The sequence below is a fragment of the Danio rerio genome, chromosome 3, assembly GCF_049306965.1.
Source record: "Danio rerio strain Tuebingen ecotype United States chromosome 3, GRCz12tu, whole genome shotgun sequence".
Classification (NCBI taxonomy): Eukaryota; Metazoa; Chordata; class Actinopteri; order Cypriniformes; family Danionidae; genus Danio; species Danio rerio.
The window spans coordinates 54503968-54521829 of NC_133178.1; the positions used below are offsets into that span (position 1 = coordinate 54503968).

The 17862-nt window shown below is 36.2% G+C and overlaps 2 protein-coding genes across 5 annotated transcripts in view; one reads left to right on the top strand and one right to left on the bottom strand.

Moving 5' to 3' along the window:
* Positions 1–17862, bottom strand: part of aatka (apoptosis-associated tyrosine kinase a) — a 154684-nt gene that overhangs the window by 86187 nt on the left and 50635 nt on the right. The window contains exon 1 of one of the 3 annotated variants that reach the window (XM_073945017.1): positions 2939–3057. The exons of 1 other annotated variant lie outside the window; for it this stretch is intronic. In XM_073945017.1, the coding sequence (XP_073801118.1) occupies positions 2939–2954 (16 nt within the window). In that variant the 5' untranslated portion in view covers positions 2955–3057. Of the gene's footprint in view, positions 1–2859; positions 3058–17862 lie in introns of those variants that run through there. One more of the 3 variants, XM_068219437.2, reaches the window with a different exon arrangement.
* The window catches only part of LOC100150142 (4-galactosyl-N-acetylglucosaminide 3-alpha-L-fucosyltransferase 9-like), a 144769-nt gene that overhangs the window by 29944 nt on the left and 96963 nt on the right, over positions 1–17862 (top strand). The gene's annotated exons all lie outside the window — the stretch shown is intronic.

Genomic DNA, 17862 nt, shown 5'->3' on the forward strand with positions numbered 1-17862 from the left:
GTTTAGTGCATCGCAAACCAGTAGTCCTCATGACTAGCCCCTTTGCCGCTTCAAACTTGAAACAATCGACTCCACTCCACTTCAAACCTCGCGAGGAGCAAGGACAACCAACCAGCCACATGCTCAACCAAAGGAGGTTCGACACATCACACAGACAGACGCAAGTATCCATTTTTGTCTACATCTGAACTGGTGTGAACTAAATGCAAACCTAAAGAGACAATAAAAGGGTGAATTTGATTATGTTTGGTTCGCTAGGTTTGCTCTTACAAACTCCGAGGTTTTCCCATCAATACATCCTCTGAACCTCTTACTTCACGCTCATTACTCTTCTCTATGCTTGTATGAATGTGTTTGTGTTAGGTGTTAGTTTCTGTTAGATTAGTCAATAAAGTTTAATTTTAAACTTAGTGGGTTTTATTTTTGATAGCAATAGCCATAATAAACTCGACCGTCCACTCGAACGATCACTGGACGATTTGTTTGTTCTTCAAATTCATTTGAAGCCACGTTCAAATGAATCTTCCTCCTGCTAAAGTAATCCGCTATATATATAATGGTGCAGAAGATACGCGAGCACTGTAATCTAAATTATAACTTGCAACATTATAATGGTGGAATACCATCGCATCACTCACTGTAGTTGATTCTGAATTATTTGAACATTGTTTTAGGGCAAAATCCAAGTGCTCACGCATGTACATCTCACATTAATCTCAGTCAAAATGAAGAGCAATACAAAACAACTGCTGTACAATGCCATACAGCATTTTAGCAGAATAGGACTCATGATTGCATCACATCACTAAAAATGGGTCATCATTTTTGAAAGCTTCCATTTTGACATTGGTTTTATTAAATAGAAAAAAAATAGAACCTGTTATTAACCTGAAAACTGTAAAAACTGTTTCTCTCTCAATCAAACACCGATTTGAATGCAGCACTTCGAATAATTATAAACATTTGCAAATCATTAACATTTATCATTTATGTTGCATGGGTTTGAATTGAGATCACAATCTTGTAATGTTTTATTGTGCAGTTTTACGCTGAATGCATTAATGCAGGCTAAACAAATGGTAACACAACAACAAATTAATACTAACCTAAGAATGCATTTAGGTCCCAACACAACTTTTTCCATCATCATTGAATTATACAGAGAAACCAAAATGCTTTCATATTAGTGGTTTGAATGACGCGAGAGGCAATCTTTTAGACGGTCACGTAAAACAAAAACGGGACAAGGTAGATTTTGTTCTTCTTGGCTTTGTGGTTGATCATCAAGACAATGACAAGTTTGTTTGTTTGAGTTTAGGTCGATCATGGCTTGTTATTATATGTATATAGTATTTAAAAGTAATGTCTCGGCTTTGTTTAAAAACAGAGGTTCTTTAGTTTTCATTCTACTGTAGTGATGGGAAGTTCGGATCATTTTACTGACTCAGATCTTTGAGTCACGTTCATCGAGATGAACAAATCTTTTCTTGAGTCATTTCGTTCATTTGGTTCAACTTGCCAAAATATTGATAAAATATTACGAATTGCTTCCAAACACACCTACAACTAGCCCAAAGGGTTGATTACACAACAAATAAGTCATAAATAGAATACTATAAAAAGGAGAAAATATTAATTTAATGTTTACCTGCTCTTTTGTCTATAAAGGTATTGTTGTCTCTTTGCTCAGCTCACCTCTTCATGTCTTCAAATGTCAGTGGTTCGTTCACGTTACACTGACAGTCACATTTAATCTTAACCAAAGTACACAGTCCGAGCCAACAGGAGCCATGAGAATTAGTTCACCTTTCAAGTCTTCTGGTTCCTGAGTTGTTCGTTCATCACGTGACAGAATGACTCTAACACGAGGACTGGAGAGGTGAACGGATCAATTCTTTTTCCGGCTCTAAACGCATATGATTGGCCCGTGATGAATGAATGATTTAAACCCGATAGAGGACTCGAGAGATGAATGGATCAATTATTTTTTACATTCTAAACGCATATAAATGGCCTATGAGGAACGAATGAGTCAAATCCGATAGAGGACTCGAGAGGTAAAAGGATCAATTCTTTTTCCGGCCCTAAATGCATTTGATTGGCTTCTGCCTTTCCGCGATGAACGATTAAAAAACTAACATCTGCACAAATGTGCGCACGCGCGGATGAACAGATCCCTCCCTGAGATGACTTGTAGATCCAGAGTCATATTGAAGATTCATTCAAAATAAACGAATCATTCAAGAACGACCTATCACTATTCTCCTGCTTGTGTGCGCTAGTGACGTATCTTTGTAAACCAGTAGCGTTCAGCTGTGTGTCTAGCTCTGCCTTTTGGTACTCTTTTGTTGTGCTAGGTACCTTTTGAAAAGGCTACCCAAAAAATGGTACGGTTTGCTTTTTGTTAACTTCAGACATTGGAAACAGCCATAACCGTACTGTAGCATACTGTACCACTCAGTGGAAATGAGCCATTAGTATATTAGGCATGAAACAAGTAAAATGGAAATGAAGTGCAAGTTAATTCAGCTTACAAACTATAAAAACACATTAAAAACTGTAAGGAAGAAAGACATGATTAAGCAAGAGGTGAAGCTGATGAAGCAAATAAAGTGTGAATAAGACAGCTGATGGAGCAGAGCCTTTTAGGTCATAACTCCAACATACTGTAATGTTCAAAACTGCATTCGAAAGCATAATGAATCTTTTCTATTATGACAAATGAAGATTTACTTCATATTACACTGACCTCATCGCAACCTCCTTTAAGTACAACAAATGGTTTGATCCTATTTGCCACAACTCTTTTGTAGTTCATTCATACTCTTTAGATAAAATATTTTAATAATAAAAACCTACCAAAAACAACCCCGGAGGTCCTTGAAATTTAGTAGAGTAAGTAGGTGTTGTCCAAAAAGACATATGACTCCCCACAGACCTTCAGACATGGACATTAATTTCCAGGCCTTCGGGATGAGAGCTGGGCTTCATGAAGCTGTGGCTCGACACTTTCTGTGGCATCAGTAAGTTGTTACTGCCTCGTCCTCTGCTACGAGTGGACAGTGTCTGCCAGAGAGCTCGTATTTTAACAATTGCTGATGCTTGGTAGGAAGGAAGCTCGGAGGGGAGGAAGGGCCACCTGTGTGCCTATTTTTAGCCTCCATCTCTCTCTTGGTGTTGTTCTTGTGTACACGCACTCTTCCTTCTCCTGGCTCAGCATAGCATAAGTTTCCAGCTGAGCTGTTCCTTCCCTTGTGTTTGTACGCTTTAAAAGCACGCAAGCGTAGCCACGCACTACAACAATGCCCTTCACTGCTGTGACCAACTGCTGACAGCTTTACAGGGTTGGGGGTGTGCCAGTCTTGACACTACTGCAAAATGGATTAGCTTAAGTTGTCTGCTTTTTTGTCTTGCTTGCAGGTTGGTTTGTTTGTTTGTGCTTTTTGTGTCTTGGTTTGTGTCTATTTGTTGTTTGTTGGTGTGTGTTTGGGTATATATGTGCTTGTTTTTTTTTTTTTTCTGTTTGAGATTGCATCTGTGTTTGCTTACTTTTGTGTTTGTTTGCTTAATTGTGTCTGTCTGTTCTTATGCATATTTGTCTGTGTTTGCTTGTTTTGTTTGTGTGTGTGTGTTTGTATATGGTTTTTTTGTGTGTTTTTGTGTCTGGCTGTTTGTGTTAGATTGTATCCGTTTGTCTGTTTGTGTGTATTTGATGTTCGTTGGTATGTGTTTGGGTATATGTGTGCTTGTTTGTTTTTTGTTTGAGATTGCATATGTGTTTGTTTACATATGTGTTTGCTTAATTGTGTCTGTCTGTTCTTTTGTATTGTTGTCGGTGTATGCTTGTGTTTGCTTGTGTGTATGTTTGGTTTGTAAATGCTTTTGTTTGGGTTTTTGTGTTTGACTGTTTGCGCTAGCTTGTATCTGTTTGTCTGATAGTTTGTTTGTGTTTTCGTTTTGCTTTGTGTCTTTGTTGTTTGTGTTGTGTGTTTGGGTATATGTGTGCTTGTCTGTTTTTAGTTTGAGATTGCATCTGTGTTTGTTAACATTTGTGTTTGCTTAATTCTGTCTGTCTGTTCTTTTGTATTGTTGTCGGTGTTTGCTTGTGTTTGTTTGTTTGTTTGTTTGTGTCTGACTGTTTGCTTTAGCTTGTATCTGTACTGATAGTTTGGGTTTTTGTTTGTGTTTATTTGTTGTGTTTGGGTGTATGTGTGTGTTTGTTTTTGTGTTTGTATATGCTTTTGTTTGTATTTTAGTGTATGACTGTTTGTGTTAGCTTGTATCTGTTTGTTTCTGATAGTTTGGGTTTTTGTTTGTGTTTATTTGTTGTTTGTTGGTGTGCGTTTGGGTATATATGTGCTTGTTTTTTTTCTGTTTGAGATTGCATCTGTGTTTGCTTACTTTTGTGTTTGTTTGCTTAATTGTGTCTGTCTGTTCTTTTGCATATTTGTCTGTGTTTGCTCGTTTTGTTTGTGTGTGTGTGTGTGTGTTTGTATATGGTTTTTTGAATGTTTTTGTGTCTGGCTGTTTGTGTTGGCTTGTATCCGTTTGTCTGTTTGTGTGTATTTGATGTTTGTAGGTATGTGTTTGGGTATATGTGTGCTTGTTTGTTTTTTGTTTGAGATTGCATATGTGTTTGTTTACATATGTGTTTGCTTAATTGTGTCTGTCTGTTCTTTTGTATTGTTGTCAGTGTATGCTTGTGTTTGTTTGTGTGTATGTTTGGTTTGTAAATGCTTTTGTTTGGGTTTTTGTGTTTGACTGTTTGCGCTAGCTTGTATCTGTTTGTCTGATAGTTTGTTTGTGTTTTCGTTTTGCTTTGTGACTTTGTTGTTTGTGTTGTGTGTTTGGGTATATGTGTGCTTGTCTGTTTTTAGTTTGAGATTGCATCTGTGTTTGTTTACATTTGTGTTTGCTTAATTCTGTCTGTCTGTTCTTTTGTATTGTTGTCGGTGTTTGCGTGTGTTTGTTTGTTTGTTTGTGTCTGACTGTTTGCTTTAGCTTGCATCTGTACTGATAGTTTGGGTTTTTGTTTGTGTTTATTTGTTGTGTTTGGGTGTATGTGTGTGTTTGTTTTTGTGTTTGTATATGCTTTTGTTTGTATTTTAGTGTATGACTGTTTGTGTTAGCTTGTATCTGTTTTTTTTCTGATAGTTTGGGTTTTTGTTTGTGTTTATTTGTTGTTTGTTGGTGTGCGTTTGGGTATATATGTGCTTGTTTGTTTTCTGTTTGAGATTTTATCTGTGTTAGCCTACATTTAATTTTGTTTTTGTTTGTGTTTGCTTAATTTTGTATGTTCTTTTGGATGTTTTTTGGTGTTTGCTTGTTTTTGTTTGTGTGTATATGCTTTTGTTTGTGTTTTTTGTGTTTGACTGTTTGCGTCAGCTTTTATCTGTGTTTGCTTAATTGTGTCTGTTCTTTTGTATGTTTGTTGGTGTTTGGTGTTTTTGTTTGTGTGTTTCTACATACTTTTGTTTGTGTTTTTTGACTGTTTGCATTAGCTTGTATATGTTTGTCTTATGGTTTGTTTGTTTTTTCTGTCTGTTGTTTTGCATTTTTGTGCTGGTTTGTTTGTATATGGTTGTGTCTGTGGGTATGCTTTTGGGTTTTTGTTTGTTTTGTCTGTTTGTTTGTTTGTCTGTGTTTGCTTATTTGTTTGTGTCTGTCTGTTCATTTGCATTTTTGAATGTGTTTATGTCTTTAAGTAGTTGTATTTGCTTGTGTCTGGGTTTGCTAGTGTCTTTGTTTATTTTTCAATTTGGTTGGGTCTGTTTATCTGTGAGTTTGCTTGTGTCTGTTTGTTTGTCTGTTTGCATTTCTTTGTGTTTGTTCGCTTGTTTTTTTTGTTTTTGTATTTGCTTGTCAGGGGTCCGTTCTTCGTACCTCACTTAAGTGATCTAAGATGATTTGGCAGATCCTGGATCTTTTAATCTTGATAACTGATCTCTCGCTAATTTGGTTCTTCAAACAAGTTCGCGAATCAAATTACAATGTCTAGATAAACTGATCTGAGATCGCTGCTTGTGTTGTGAAGGACAGATCTATCGATCCTCGAAATCATGATCAGCAGTGCAAAGATTGGCTGACGGCACAGCAGCGTGATGACATCATCTGATTAATATTCAATTATCCATGTGAGCAAAATTACATCAAATTAGCAGTAAACGGCTTGTTAAATATGATACGCAATAACCTTCCACATTTGTTGTGAGCTGCAGGCTTTACTCTTTCATGTGTCAAGAGTATTCATCATATATTTCAATGCATATCAGTGTATTTAGTTCTACATTTAGAAAAGATTTTCTTTATTATAATAGCCGTTTTTTTTAATCGCTGTATGGAATAACTGGATGTTTTCAAAAGCATTTTGATATTGGTAAAGGCGTCTGCAACTTTTGTTAAGCATAATCACTGGCATATTAACTGTCAAAACATGTTTATGACTGCATTAATGTATAATTTATTTTTTTAAAAAGTCACACATTGTGCATTTCTATTATACACAAATTGTACTAAAGCGATCTAAAAAGATCATGTTTTCTCTTTGCACCAGCAGGTGGCAGTCTTTGTACTTTCATTTCGAGAGTGCAGTTTGCATAAGTTTTATTAGTATGTATAACTTTATTTATTTTATTAATAACTATAACTTTATATATATATATATATATATATATATATATATATATATATATATATATATATATATATATATATATATATATATATATATATATATATATTTAAAATAGTTACTATTTTCCCAAGTGTATATAACTACTATTGTAAGAAAATATCAGAATTCGGTACATACCTTCTCTATTATCTTTGCTTGAACTGAGCCGATCTTATCCTGTTTTTATAAACTGAACCTGCTCCCGATCAGGTTTAAGCTAGCAGAACTGTTGCTACAGTATGACAACAACTCTCGGATCAGCTTTGAAGAACGAAACGATCCTGGATCGTGTCAAATCGTCAATATCCAAATCCAGCTAACTGAGTAATCCACGTACGAAGAACGGACCCCTGTTGTCTGCATCTGTGTTTTTCTAGTTTGTTTATCTTCGGTTTGCTTGTGTCTTTTTGTTTGTTTGCATTTGTGACAGTTTGTATTAGTGTCTGTTTGCTTGTTTTTGCATTCATGTTTGTGTTTATATGTCTTTATATTTGGTTGGGGTAGTTTGTGTCTTTTTTTGTTTGTGCTTGTGTCTGTTTGTTTGTGTTACGTCTGCTTGGGTCTGTTTTTTTGTCTGTTTGTTTGTATTCATGCCTGTGTGTTTTTGTAAATGTTTGTTTGTCAATGTCTGTAAAATGTTTGTACAAAGTCAATAAATCAAAATCTGTACACTAATGCAATAACACATCCACTAATGAAGGGATGTATTGCAGTTTAATTTCAACTTTTCTTATATTATTTGCTGATTATATGCAAGTATTTTTTTAAAATACAATTAGTTTTATTGTGTATATTTTCAGTTTTCAAGTAATGTTTTGTCTAATATTTATTCATTCATATTCTTGTCGACTTAGTCCCTTTATTAATCCGGGGTCACCACAACGGAATGAACCGCCAACTTATCCAGCAAGTTTTTACGCAGCGGATGCCCTACCAGCCGCAACCCATCTCTGGGAAACATCCACACACACTCCTTCACAAACACACACTCATACACTACGGACAATTTAGCCTACCCAATTCACTTGTACCGTATGTCTTTGGCCTGTGGGGGAAACCGGAGCACCCGGAGGAAACCCACACGAACGCAGGGAGAACATGCAAACTCCACACAGAAATGCCAACTGAGCCGAGGTTCGAACCAGCAACCCAGCGACCTTCTTGCTATGAGGCTAACGTGCTACCTACTGAGCCACTGCGTCACCTCTAATATTTATGTTGTTTTTATTTTATTTTTTTCAGATGTTTTTTTTTTTTTTTTTTCAATTACCAAAACCAATTGTTTTAGATAACAACAACACCATCACCATTTCACACAGGGAACATTATTCATCAGACAGTGTTGTGTGGGGTCATCTGAACAGGCAGCCCATTTTTCCTCTCTCTCTCTCACTAGCTCGAAAACACAAGATCCAGCTGCATTTGCATCAGTGGATGAGCTTGTATCAGTAGGAATCAGAGGATAAACAATGAGCACTGGAACGTTAATGGAGGCACTCGTTTAGCTCCATGACAGAATTGACCTTTACACACTGATATAGAGCAGAGAACATCAGACTCTAGTTGAGACAATGGCAACGCAGGACAACTGACATTTAGAGAAGAACACTGGGCCTAGTATGGGGTGGGATGTGGGGAGTGATTCACATTTGTACCAGTTTGGCATTCTTGGACTTTGAGAAGCATCAAACTCTGGATCTGCTCACAAACATTGAAATTCCCATAGGTGTCATGTTGGCATCAGACCGTGTTTCTGATGAAGCTATAAAGAATGTAAATAATGTGTATACTATAAAAATGGTACTTATTAACTTTAAAAAAATGAGTAAACCCACTGCTTTGGAGGTAATTGATTGAGGTTAAATATGAATGAACATATTGCTTTTAAAGTTATTTATTGACTTTAAAAATGGACTAAACATTGTGCTTTTAAGGTTTAATGATTAGTTGATTTTAGGGCTGGGCGGTATATTGGGTACTGGGGATATATCGATATGATTCCCCAACGCCATGTGGTATTATCCAATACCATTCATATTGATATGGTTTGAGGCCACACGTGCTCATTCTGCGCGATACAGACCACTCCAAGTTAGCATGTAAGCTCCACTTGCACAAATGTGCTCCTGTGCAAATGAAGGATTCACTCCATGAGTCAAACAAAAGATTTGTTCAAAATGAACGTATCGTTCAAGAACGACCCATCACTGACACAACATGGAAGAACATGCATTGATGATGTTGTATCGAAATCTGACTCCCGGATAAGTCTGACTCCCCCTCAGAAAACTTGTATCGATCATTTCTTCCGCAATTGACAGCAAGAACGAACCTAAAGGCCTTTTCAAATTGACAAGCAGTACCTGAATGTGTTCAAAAGAATTAAAAACGCCAAAATGGGATGAATTTATGCCGCATTTCGAAAGTGAAACCACCTCATATTCACTGATTATAAGTTCAGTATTTATTACACAACGGTCTCTTCTTTACATTTACATTGTAACACATTTAGCTCTGCGTTCTTGTCTGTTACAATGACTGTTTACATTTATATGCTTAACCAGCATTTTTACTACAGTACTCTTTGTTATTTCTCATATCTAAAGTCTATTTGTTTTTCATCTCCTTTTTAATAATTAGTAAAACAAGTTAGTCAAATTTCCCAGAGATGTGTTGCAGCTGGAAAAGCATCCGCTGCGTAAAAACATGCTGGATAAGTTGGCGGTTCATTACACTGTGGCGACCCTGAATTAATAAAGAAAGGGACCAAGCCGACAAGAAAATGAATGAATGAATGAAGTTAGTCAAAACAAAAGAGAAAGTGTAGGATTTTTTTTTTTTTACATGGAGTGAAAGATTTCTCATTAGATATCTTGGATATTTGCACTGTTTAACAATAGTGCACAATGCATACTTTTAAATGTGTAACTAAAACATATAACTGATTTTATTGTTTATAAATCACACAACTGGTATACAGGATTACTTATAAAAACACTGTAATTGTGACATTAAATACTGTGTGTTTCATATTTACATTCAATGTGTTTCTTTTCTATACTACAAAACTTTATGTTTTGTTACTATTTAAGTGTGTTCCTTTTTTGCTCTGACAATGTATCTGTTTTCTATGGTTCTGTTTACTTTGTTGTTTGCACAACCACACAGTAGTGCACTGTCTATAGTGTTAGGCAGGAAAATAAAATCCTGCACTGTGTTTTATTTGTTTTTTAGCTGTTATTTATTTATTTATTTTTGTACGGCTGCTTATTTGCAAACTGGGAAGGAAACCTCTGTGTTTGAATAAAATTTTGCTAAAAAAATGTTTAATAATGTTTTAATAAAGGCTTTAACTCTCAAGTAACCATTTATGGGAAAATACCGGATATTTATTGTATACCGTCATTCCTTTCTAAAATACCGGGATATGATTTTTTGCCCATATCACCCAGCCCTAGACGACTTTATTAAAAAAAAGTAATTAAACCCATTGCTTTTAAAGCAAAAAGTTGACTTTACTTTAAAAGTGAGTAAACCTGTTGCTCTAAAACTGCTGATTAGGTTACTTTGAGCATAATTATAAATATTAAGTTAAGTCAACGTAACAGTTACAAGTTAAAATGGGTTTATTCACATTATAACTTGCTCATCAACGTTATGTGCTTTACCATCGGTTCCATGTGATGTCACACAGTGGTGTGGCCACCATTTTAATGACCGAACTGTACTATGCTGTCAATCTGCTGTGGTGCTGAAAAAGCTGAATTAGGTTACGTTGCTTCAGTAGTGTCAGTAAAACTAAAAACTTTTCATTACATAAATGTGTCCTGATGTAATTGATAATAGTGTGCTTTACCAACAGGCTATCCAGTTCCGTGATCATGCTTGCACTACTCGTCTAAAGTTAACTCTTTATGACGACAGCATAAACCGCACCACTTGACTTACTTTATTACTGAATAAAAGCACAATGTTTTTTTTTTTTCTAATTAAAGGTTAAACAAATAAAATAGCCCTTTAAATATTAAACAATATTTTACTCTTATTTGCATGACCTAAAATAGAGTTTGCTGCTACTTCTGGGTTTTTCACTGTCATAAAAAATGCAAACGTGTATACTCTAGTAGTGGATTGTAATCTAAATTGATTAACAGACCATCACTCACCTATACTGTAGATTGATGAGAAATGGCCTGGGATCGGTTTTTTGTATTTGTTGATGCACTTAGGTTTTGCTCTCCCTCATGTGGGTCTGTGTTTAAGAAACATGTGAGCGCCATTTGTGATCTGCCATGTTTATAACACAAATAAATATTGTGGATGACATGTTAATTCCTAAGGTCTACATCACTTTCTGTGTTTAGGTACACTTCATCTTAAAATACATTTTGAATAATAAGCACGTCCAGATGTGTAGTAGTGATAGTCTTCACTGTAAATGACCTGAGAGCTTCACTGCTGTTTGAAATGGATTATGAACAACTTACATATGCATTTCACCATTGTTGGAGGTTATTACTAGACTTTGTGGTCCAGCAGATCACCAGAATGTATTTTCTTTAAATACTGTTGATTTTGGGTGAGTTTTCTGATCACCAGTAATAGGTATTATCTCCTAAAGTTCAAGGCCACAGCAAACTGTAGTGAAGCTGTAAATAAATGCACAGAAAAGGAAGTTGAGACAGGTTGCAGATTTGAAAGAACAAAAAACAGTTCAAGGTATCATCAGAAGTATCATAACTAGTATTTGTTTATTTTTGGGCTGTAATTTGGGGTAACTAATTGCAATTATTATATAAATATTTTTTAAAGATATTGCAATTTTGATTTCATTTGAGATTTAAATTTTGTAGCCGAGACTCAGCTCAATAGTCTGTATCGTAGCTTCTTACTGCTAAAATGCAGTAAGTGTTTAAAAAAAAACTGAAAAGATATGAACTTACTTAAACATTTATTAAAATTTGTTAAGAAAAACTTAAAAATTAAGCACGAATATTTCTCTGTAGCAAACAGTAGTAAGGCATCTTTGTGATGTTTTTTTTTTTTTTTTTTCTTATGGTGCAAACAGCTCTGCAAACAATTTGTACTTAGCAGTGCTCTTATAAATTACCTGTTTTTGCTTGAAGTCTGTGACTTTGAAAGCGAAATATTCCCGTATTACCGACGTGCTGTTTTTCTTTAATATTTTTTCGTCTGTTAATGCAGACGTCATCATCCCACTTGTCCGCATGTTCCTGTTTGTTTGTTTGTTTGTTTTATTGTGGGTGTTCCACATAGTTTTATTGCGCAATTCTGATAGAACAGAACGAAAGTGTGCTCACTCAGTGGCTAGTAAGACTGTTACAATAAAGGGCGTCACACACCGGATGCACCACTCAGCGACGCGACACGGCGCACATATGACAGTTGAAAGTAACACACACTACACGCGCACATTCGAATGCTATTTAAAATGAAACTATTCAGATGGCGCTCTGTGGCGTGGCAGAAATATAAACAGTGTCCTGAGTCATGGCTTGGCGCAGCGGACAGCCGCCGTCAGCCACCGACTTGCGGTGCTGGTGTATATATACATGTATATGTATTTCATATCGCAACCTCTTGTGATTAGCTAATCCCAACGTTTCAAATCGTTTTTGTGATTCGATTTGATTGGTCGCACAGCCCTAGTTTATTTGTTAGCAAAATACCAATTTAATGTAGTCTAATTTAAATAGTTGTGGTTGAGTGTGACCATATCGAACACAAAAATGGTGGAGCGTTGAGAAAGTTTTTGGTCCCCACGAATAATGTATAAAACTGCTACTATAGCTGCTACTAGGGCAGTACAGTACTAAAAAAAAGAAATATATATATATATATATATATATATATATATATATATATATATATATATATATATATATATATATATATATTTATTTATACATATATTTCCTTTTTAAAAAGTCACAGGATCACTAAAGCAGCGTCACATGTTACTGCACAAAACATCACTGACATAAGGGATTTTAATAGAAAATTAAATGGAAAATTTAAAAATAGTATTGCCATAGTCATTTTCTCACCCTTGACTTGTTCCAAACCAGTTCAAGTTATTTTGTTCTGTTGAACACAAAATAAAAATGTTGGAAAAATGCAACCATTGACTTCCATGGAAATTAATTTTCCTACTATTGATGTCAATTGCAGGGTTTCAGCATTCTTCAGTATATCTTCTTTTGTACTCAACAAAACAAAACTACTTTACCTGGTTTGGAACCAGTAAAGAGTAACTAAATCAAGACAAAATTTTTATATTTGGGGTGAACTATCTTTTTAAATCCCAAGTTAATGTTATTTTAAACACCACACCACTCATCAGGCACAACAGGAAAAGAAAAGTTTCACAATTTTTCAGCAATAAGAAGTTTGTATGCTATGGTTGAATGCTTAGGAACTAACAGCCAATTGTGTGCACCACATCCGCATATTTTGACAGTCTCTAAACCCTATTAGTTCTATAACAGGCATTCCAGCACTTTGTTTCTCAATAGTCAACTTTTTCGAACATGGAATACAATTAAACAAAAACTATAAGCAAGTGTTTGATTATATCAATGAAAAAAAATCACTTAACATGATAAATAAGATTCTAATACACGCACTGTAATTAGCTTAGCAATGGCACCAGCAAGTCCTATTAGAATCAAGTGTGAGACCAGTCTCCTGTGCACTCGAGCAGTTTGTATTATGCAGTCAGTAATGCATTCAGTTACTGTAGTTTGCTCTGCTTCGTTTAACCCAATTTGCTATATTTGTGCAGCTTTCAACAAATCAGTTGAAAACATATAAAAAAAAGTGTACAGATTCCAGCAGCCCTTATCGTAGCCTATGCAGAACTGTGTAAACACACACGAGTAAACAAAAAGCATTCTTTTCATTAAACAGTCAATGCTGAATCAGTGGAAAAGTGCTGTGGTCTGTTTATTGCCCTAAAGAAGAACTGATGCTGACAGCTGCCTTCTGTCAAACGAAAGAGAGAAAGAGAGAGAGAGAGCAGAACTGCTACTGGGTGTTAAAGCGGCAGACAGAAATGAACACATTGAACCACATGGTGATTCTGGGGAAGAAATGTTTCTTGGTGAAGGTTGAATGAGGGTGGAACAAACAGGAACATAATCAGCAAGTTTCTTTTTTTTTATGTTGCAAATCAGTGAACCACGAGTTCAGCACAATGGCAACCCATGGTTCTGATAACCACAGTAATCAGCAGGACTGTGACAACTGATGGGGAGCAAGCAATCATTAACACAGTGTGTTGAACACACTCTTCCCCCTCCGTACACACTAGAAACTTTCATATCAACAATCACTTTTCTGGAAAAAACATGGTAAAGTTCTTAGTGTGCTTCGCCCAGGTGACAAATCACCTGTAGAAGACACACTCATTCCTCTCAATATGCACCAGACACCTTCCGATAGGGAGCAAGCAATTATTAACACCTTTTAACATGCAGAATCACTGAAAAGAAATACAAATAACTTCAGTCACATGTTTAAATAAAATCAACTGAGTTTAAACAAAATAAATTTTTCAAGTTCTCAGCAGAGTATCCTTACACAATTCAGTTTAGATTGGTGCACCCGGAATGCACTAAAACGTGAAGCTTTTTTGTATTGTCACTACTGTTGAGATTCAAATGCTGAATCATCACTTACAAGAAACACAAAACAACAACTCACTTCAGTCACATATTTAGAAGAAATCAACTGAAATAAAACATTTAATCGCTCAAAATCTCAGCAGAGCAACATTAAAAAAAACTGTGCAAACAGCATCAGCAGCTTCAGTGTTGATTGTGCACCCGGAATGCACTATATTATGAAGTTTTTTGTTTATAGTCACTACTATTGAGATTTATATATCATCACTGAAGACAAACACAAAACAACAAATGACTTCAGTCACATCTTTAGATGAAATCAACTGAAATAAAACATGAAATCTCTCAAAATCTCAGCAGAGCAACATTAAAAACTGCACGAACAGCATTTTCAGTTTAGATTGGTGCACCCGGAAAACACTATAACATTAAGCTTTTTGTTTATTGTCACCACAGTTGAGTTTCATACAGTATGCTGATTGTAGATGGGCATGTTTGCTTTCTGAAGAACAGAATTCGTAAAATTTCTTAAGAATAAAGTGTTCTCCTGTTCTTTCAAGTTATTTAATTATAATACTGTTCAGCTAAACAATATAAAATCACACATAATTTAGTGTGATTTATTTTGACATAGCCTATGAAACTTTCATCTGTCATTTAAAATTCTAATCGGGTTTGTATAATTTATTTATTTTTTTTTTTCACATCCGAAAAGGCATTTTGAGAGGTGTTTGGTAGGGGGCATCCTACAAGCAAAAGGAAAATCCAGAATGTTGGCGAAGAAACTAAACCTAGCCCTCCAGGAATCAAGTTCAAGACCTCTGCCTTAGACAAACTGCTAGTCTCTGTTCAGGATCAACAGGTTAACAGAAATTGTTGAATGGTGTTCTTTTTAATATGTTGTTCCAGTATTGCTAGCAAACTTTAAAACAGCCTCAAATATCCTGAAATTAATTTTGAATCGGTAGAGATAATTCTGCAGCTCTTTGATAAAGAGGTTGATCTTTCCTTCCTCACTCCGAAATCTAAGGATGGGACGGACCCAATATTTCCTTTCTTTAATTTTGTTAAGCAGGGAGCAAACAACAAAGTCATCTTCACTACTTGAAGACTATTTTTTATTAATTTTTTTTGCAAAGACCTTTACCTTTAGTCTTTAGATTATACCTTATAGTCAGACCATTACTTTAAAAACAAGTCAATATTAATAATTATTAAATATGACTTGATTATATTTTCCTGGTTTTCTAAACCATAACAAATGTGTTACATTAGTGCATCTGACTTTTCTCTATTGTTGACTCTAGATGTATTCTTATATCTTACAGATTTCTGTTAAAATGCTTATAAACCATGAACTAAAATAACAAAAATTATAGTAATTTACTGAAGTGGATAAATAACTTTTGCTGCTTTGCCTAGTTTGACTTAAATCATTTAAATCATTGTTGTTGTTGTTTATCTTCTTTGTTTGTTTTCATGAATTTGAAATGATGTGAATAGTTTTGTCAATCACAGGAACTTCTATAACTGTTCTATAACTGGCCATTCAGACCATTCAGATGTCATGTTTTCACCTCATATTTAGGGACCGAGCACCGAAACGGTGCGTAGGCCCTATTGGAATTGCTCTGTTTATTATTATTAGGGACCGAGCACCGAACGGTGCAAGGCCCTATTGGAATTGCTCCGTTTATTATTATTATTATTATTATTAGGGACCGAGCACCGAATGGTGCAAGGCCCTATTGGAATTGCTCCGTTTATTATTATTATTCTTTTCCGGAATGAATCGCGATTTTGAGGGCCTTACCATGCCCGAAAACTCACGAAACTTTGCACACACCTCAGAAGTGGCGAAAATTTACGTTTGTTATGGGTTTTGGAAATGGGCGTGGCAAAATGACTCGACAGCGCCACCTAGAAAAATTAAACGGACGAGCCCCCAATCCACGAATCACGCACATGCAAGAAAATCGGCACACACCTCAAACATGCCAAAACATACGAAAAAGTCTCTTGGAGCCATATCTCAAACCCAACAGGAAGTCGGATATTTTTAACTTCCTGCGGCGAAAAAGTGGCGTTTTTGCCATTTCCAGGCGTTGTATTTTAACGAACTCCTCCTAGGGATTTTATCCGATCGACACCAAAATTGGGTTTTGTCATATAAAGGCCTTGGCGATGTTAAATTGCGAAGCTTTAGAGTTTTCGTCGATGGGCGTGTCCGTGGCGGCCTCGCAAACTTTGACAATTCGCCACAAAACAGGAAGTCGTTATAACTCAGGCATGCATTATCCGATCTGCCTCAAAATTCGCACGTTTGATAAGAGTCCTGACCTGAACACGTTTACATGCCGATATCCAGATACAGTTATAGCGCCACCTACTGGCCACAGGAAATGACATGTTTTACACTGTAACAAACTCCTCTTACAATTTTTTTCGTATCAGCACCAAATTTGGGTGGTGTCATCTGAAAGCTCTAGCGATGATATATTGAGAAGATCTAGAGTTTTCGGAGAGGGGCGTGTCCGTGGCGGCATGACAAACCTCAACGCTTCGCCATGGAACAGGAAGTCCTTATAACTCAACCACACAAAGTCTGATCTGCCTGAAACTTCACAGAGTTGATAAAAGTCCTCTCCTGAACACATCCACATAACAATATTGAAGTGGGCGTGGCAAAATGACTCGACAGCGCCACCTATAAAAATTAAACGGACGAGCCCCTGATCTACGAATCACACACATGCACGAAAATTGACACACACCTCAAACATGCCAAAACATACAAAAAAGTCTCTTGGAGCCATATCTCAAACCCAACAGGAAGTCGGATATTTTTAACTTCCTGCGGCAAATAAGTGGCATTTTTGCCATTTCCAGGCGTTGTATCTTAACGAACTCCTCCTAGGGATTTCATCCGATCGACACCAAAATTGGGTTTAGTCATCTAAAGGCCTTGGCGATGTTAAATTGCGAAGCTTTAAAGTTTTTGTTAGTGGGCGTGTCCGTGGCGGCCTCGCAAACTTTGATGATTCGCCACAAAACCGGAAGTCATTATATCTCAGGCATGCATTATCCAATCTGCCTCAAAATTCACATGTTTAATAAGAGTCCTGACCAGAACACGTTTACATGCCAATATCCAGATACAGTTATAGCGCCACCTGCTGGCCACAGGAAATTACATTATTTACAGAGTTACAAACTCCTCCCACAAATTTTATCGTATCAGCACCAAAACTGGGTGGTGTTATCTGAAAGTTCTAGCGATGATATATTGTAAAGATCTAGAGTTTTTACAGAGGGACTGTCCGTGGCGGCATGACAAACCTCAACGCTTCGCCATGGAACAGGAAGTCCTTATAACTCAACCACACAATGTCCGACCTGCCTGAAACTTCACATGGTTGATGAAAGTCCTCTCCTGAACACATCCACATAACAATATTGAGTCTGTCATAGCGCCACCTGCTGGCAACAGAAAGTTTGGCTTATAACTCAGCCACACAATGTCTGAACTGCTTGAAACTTCAC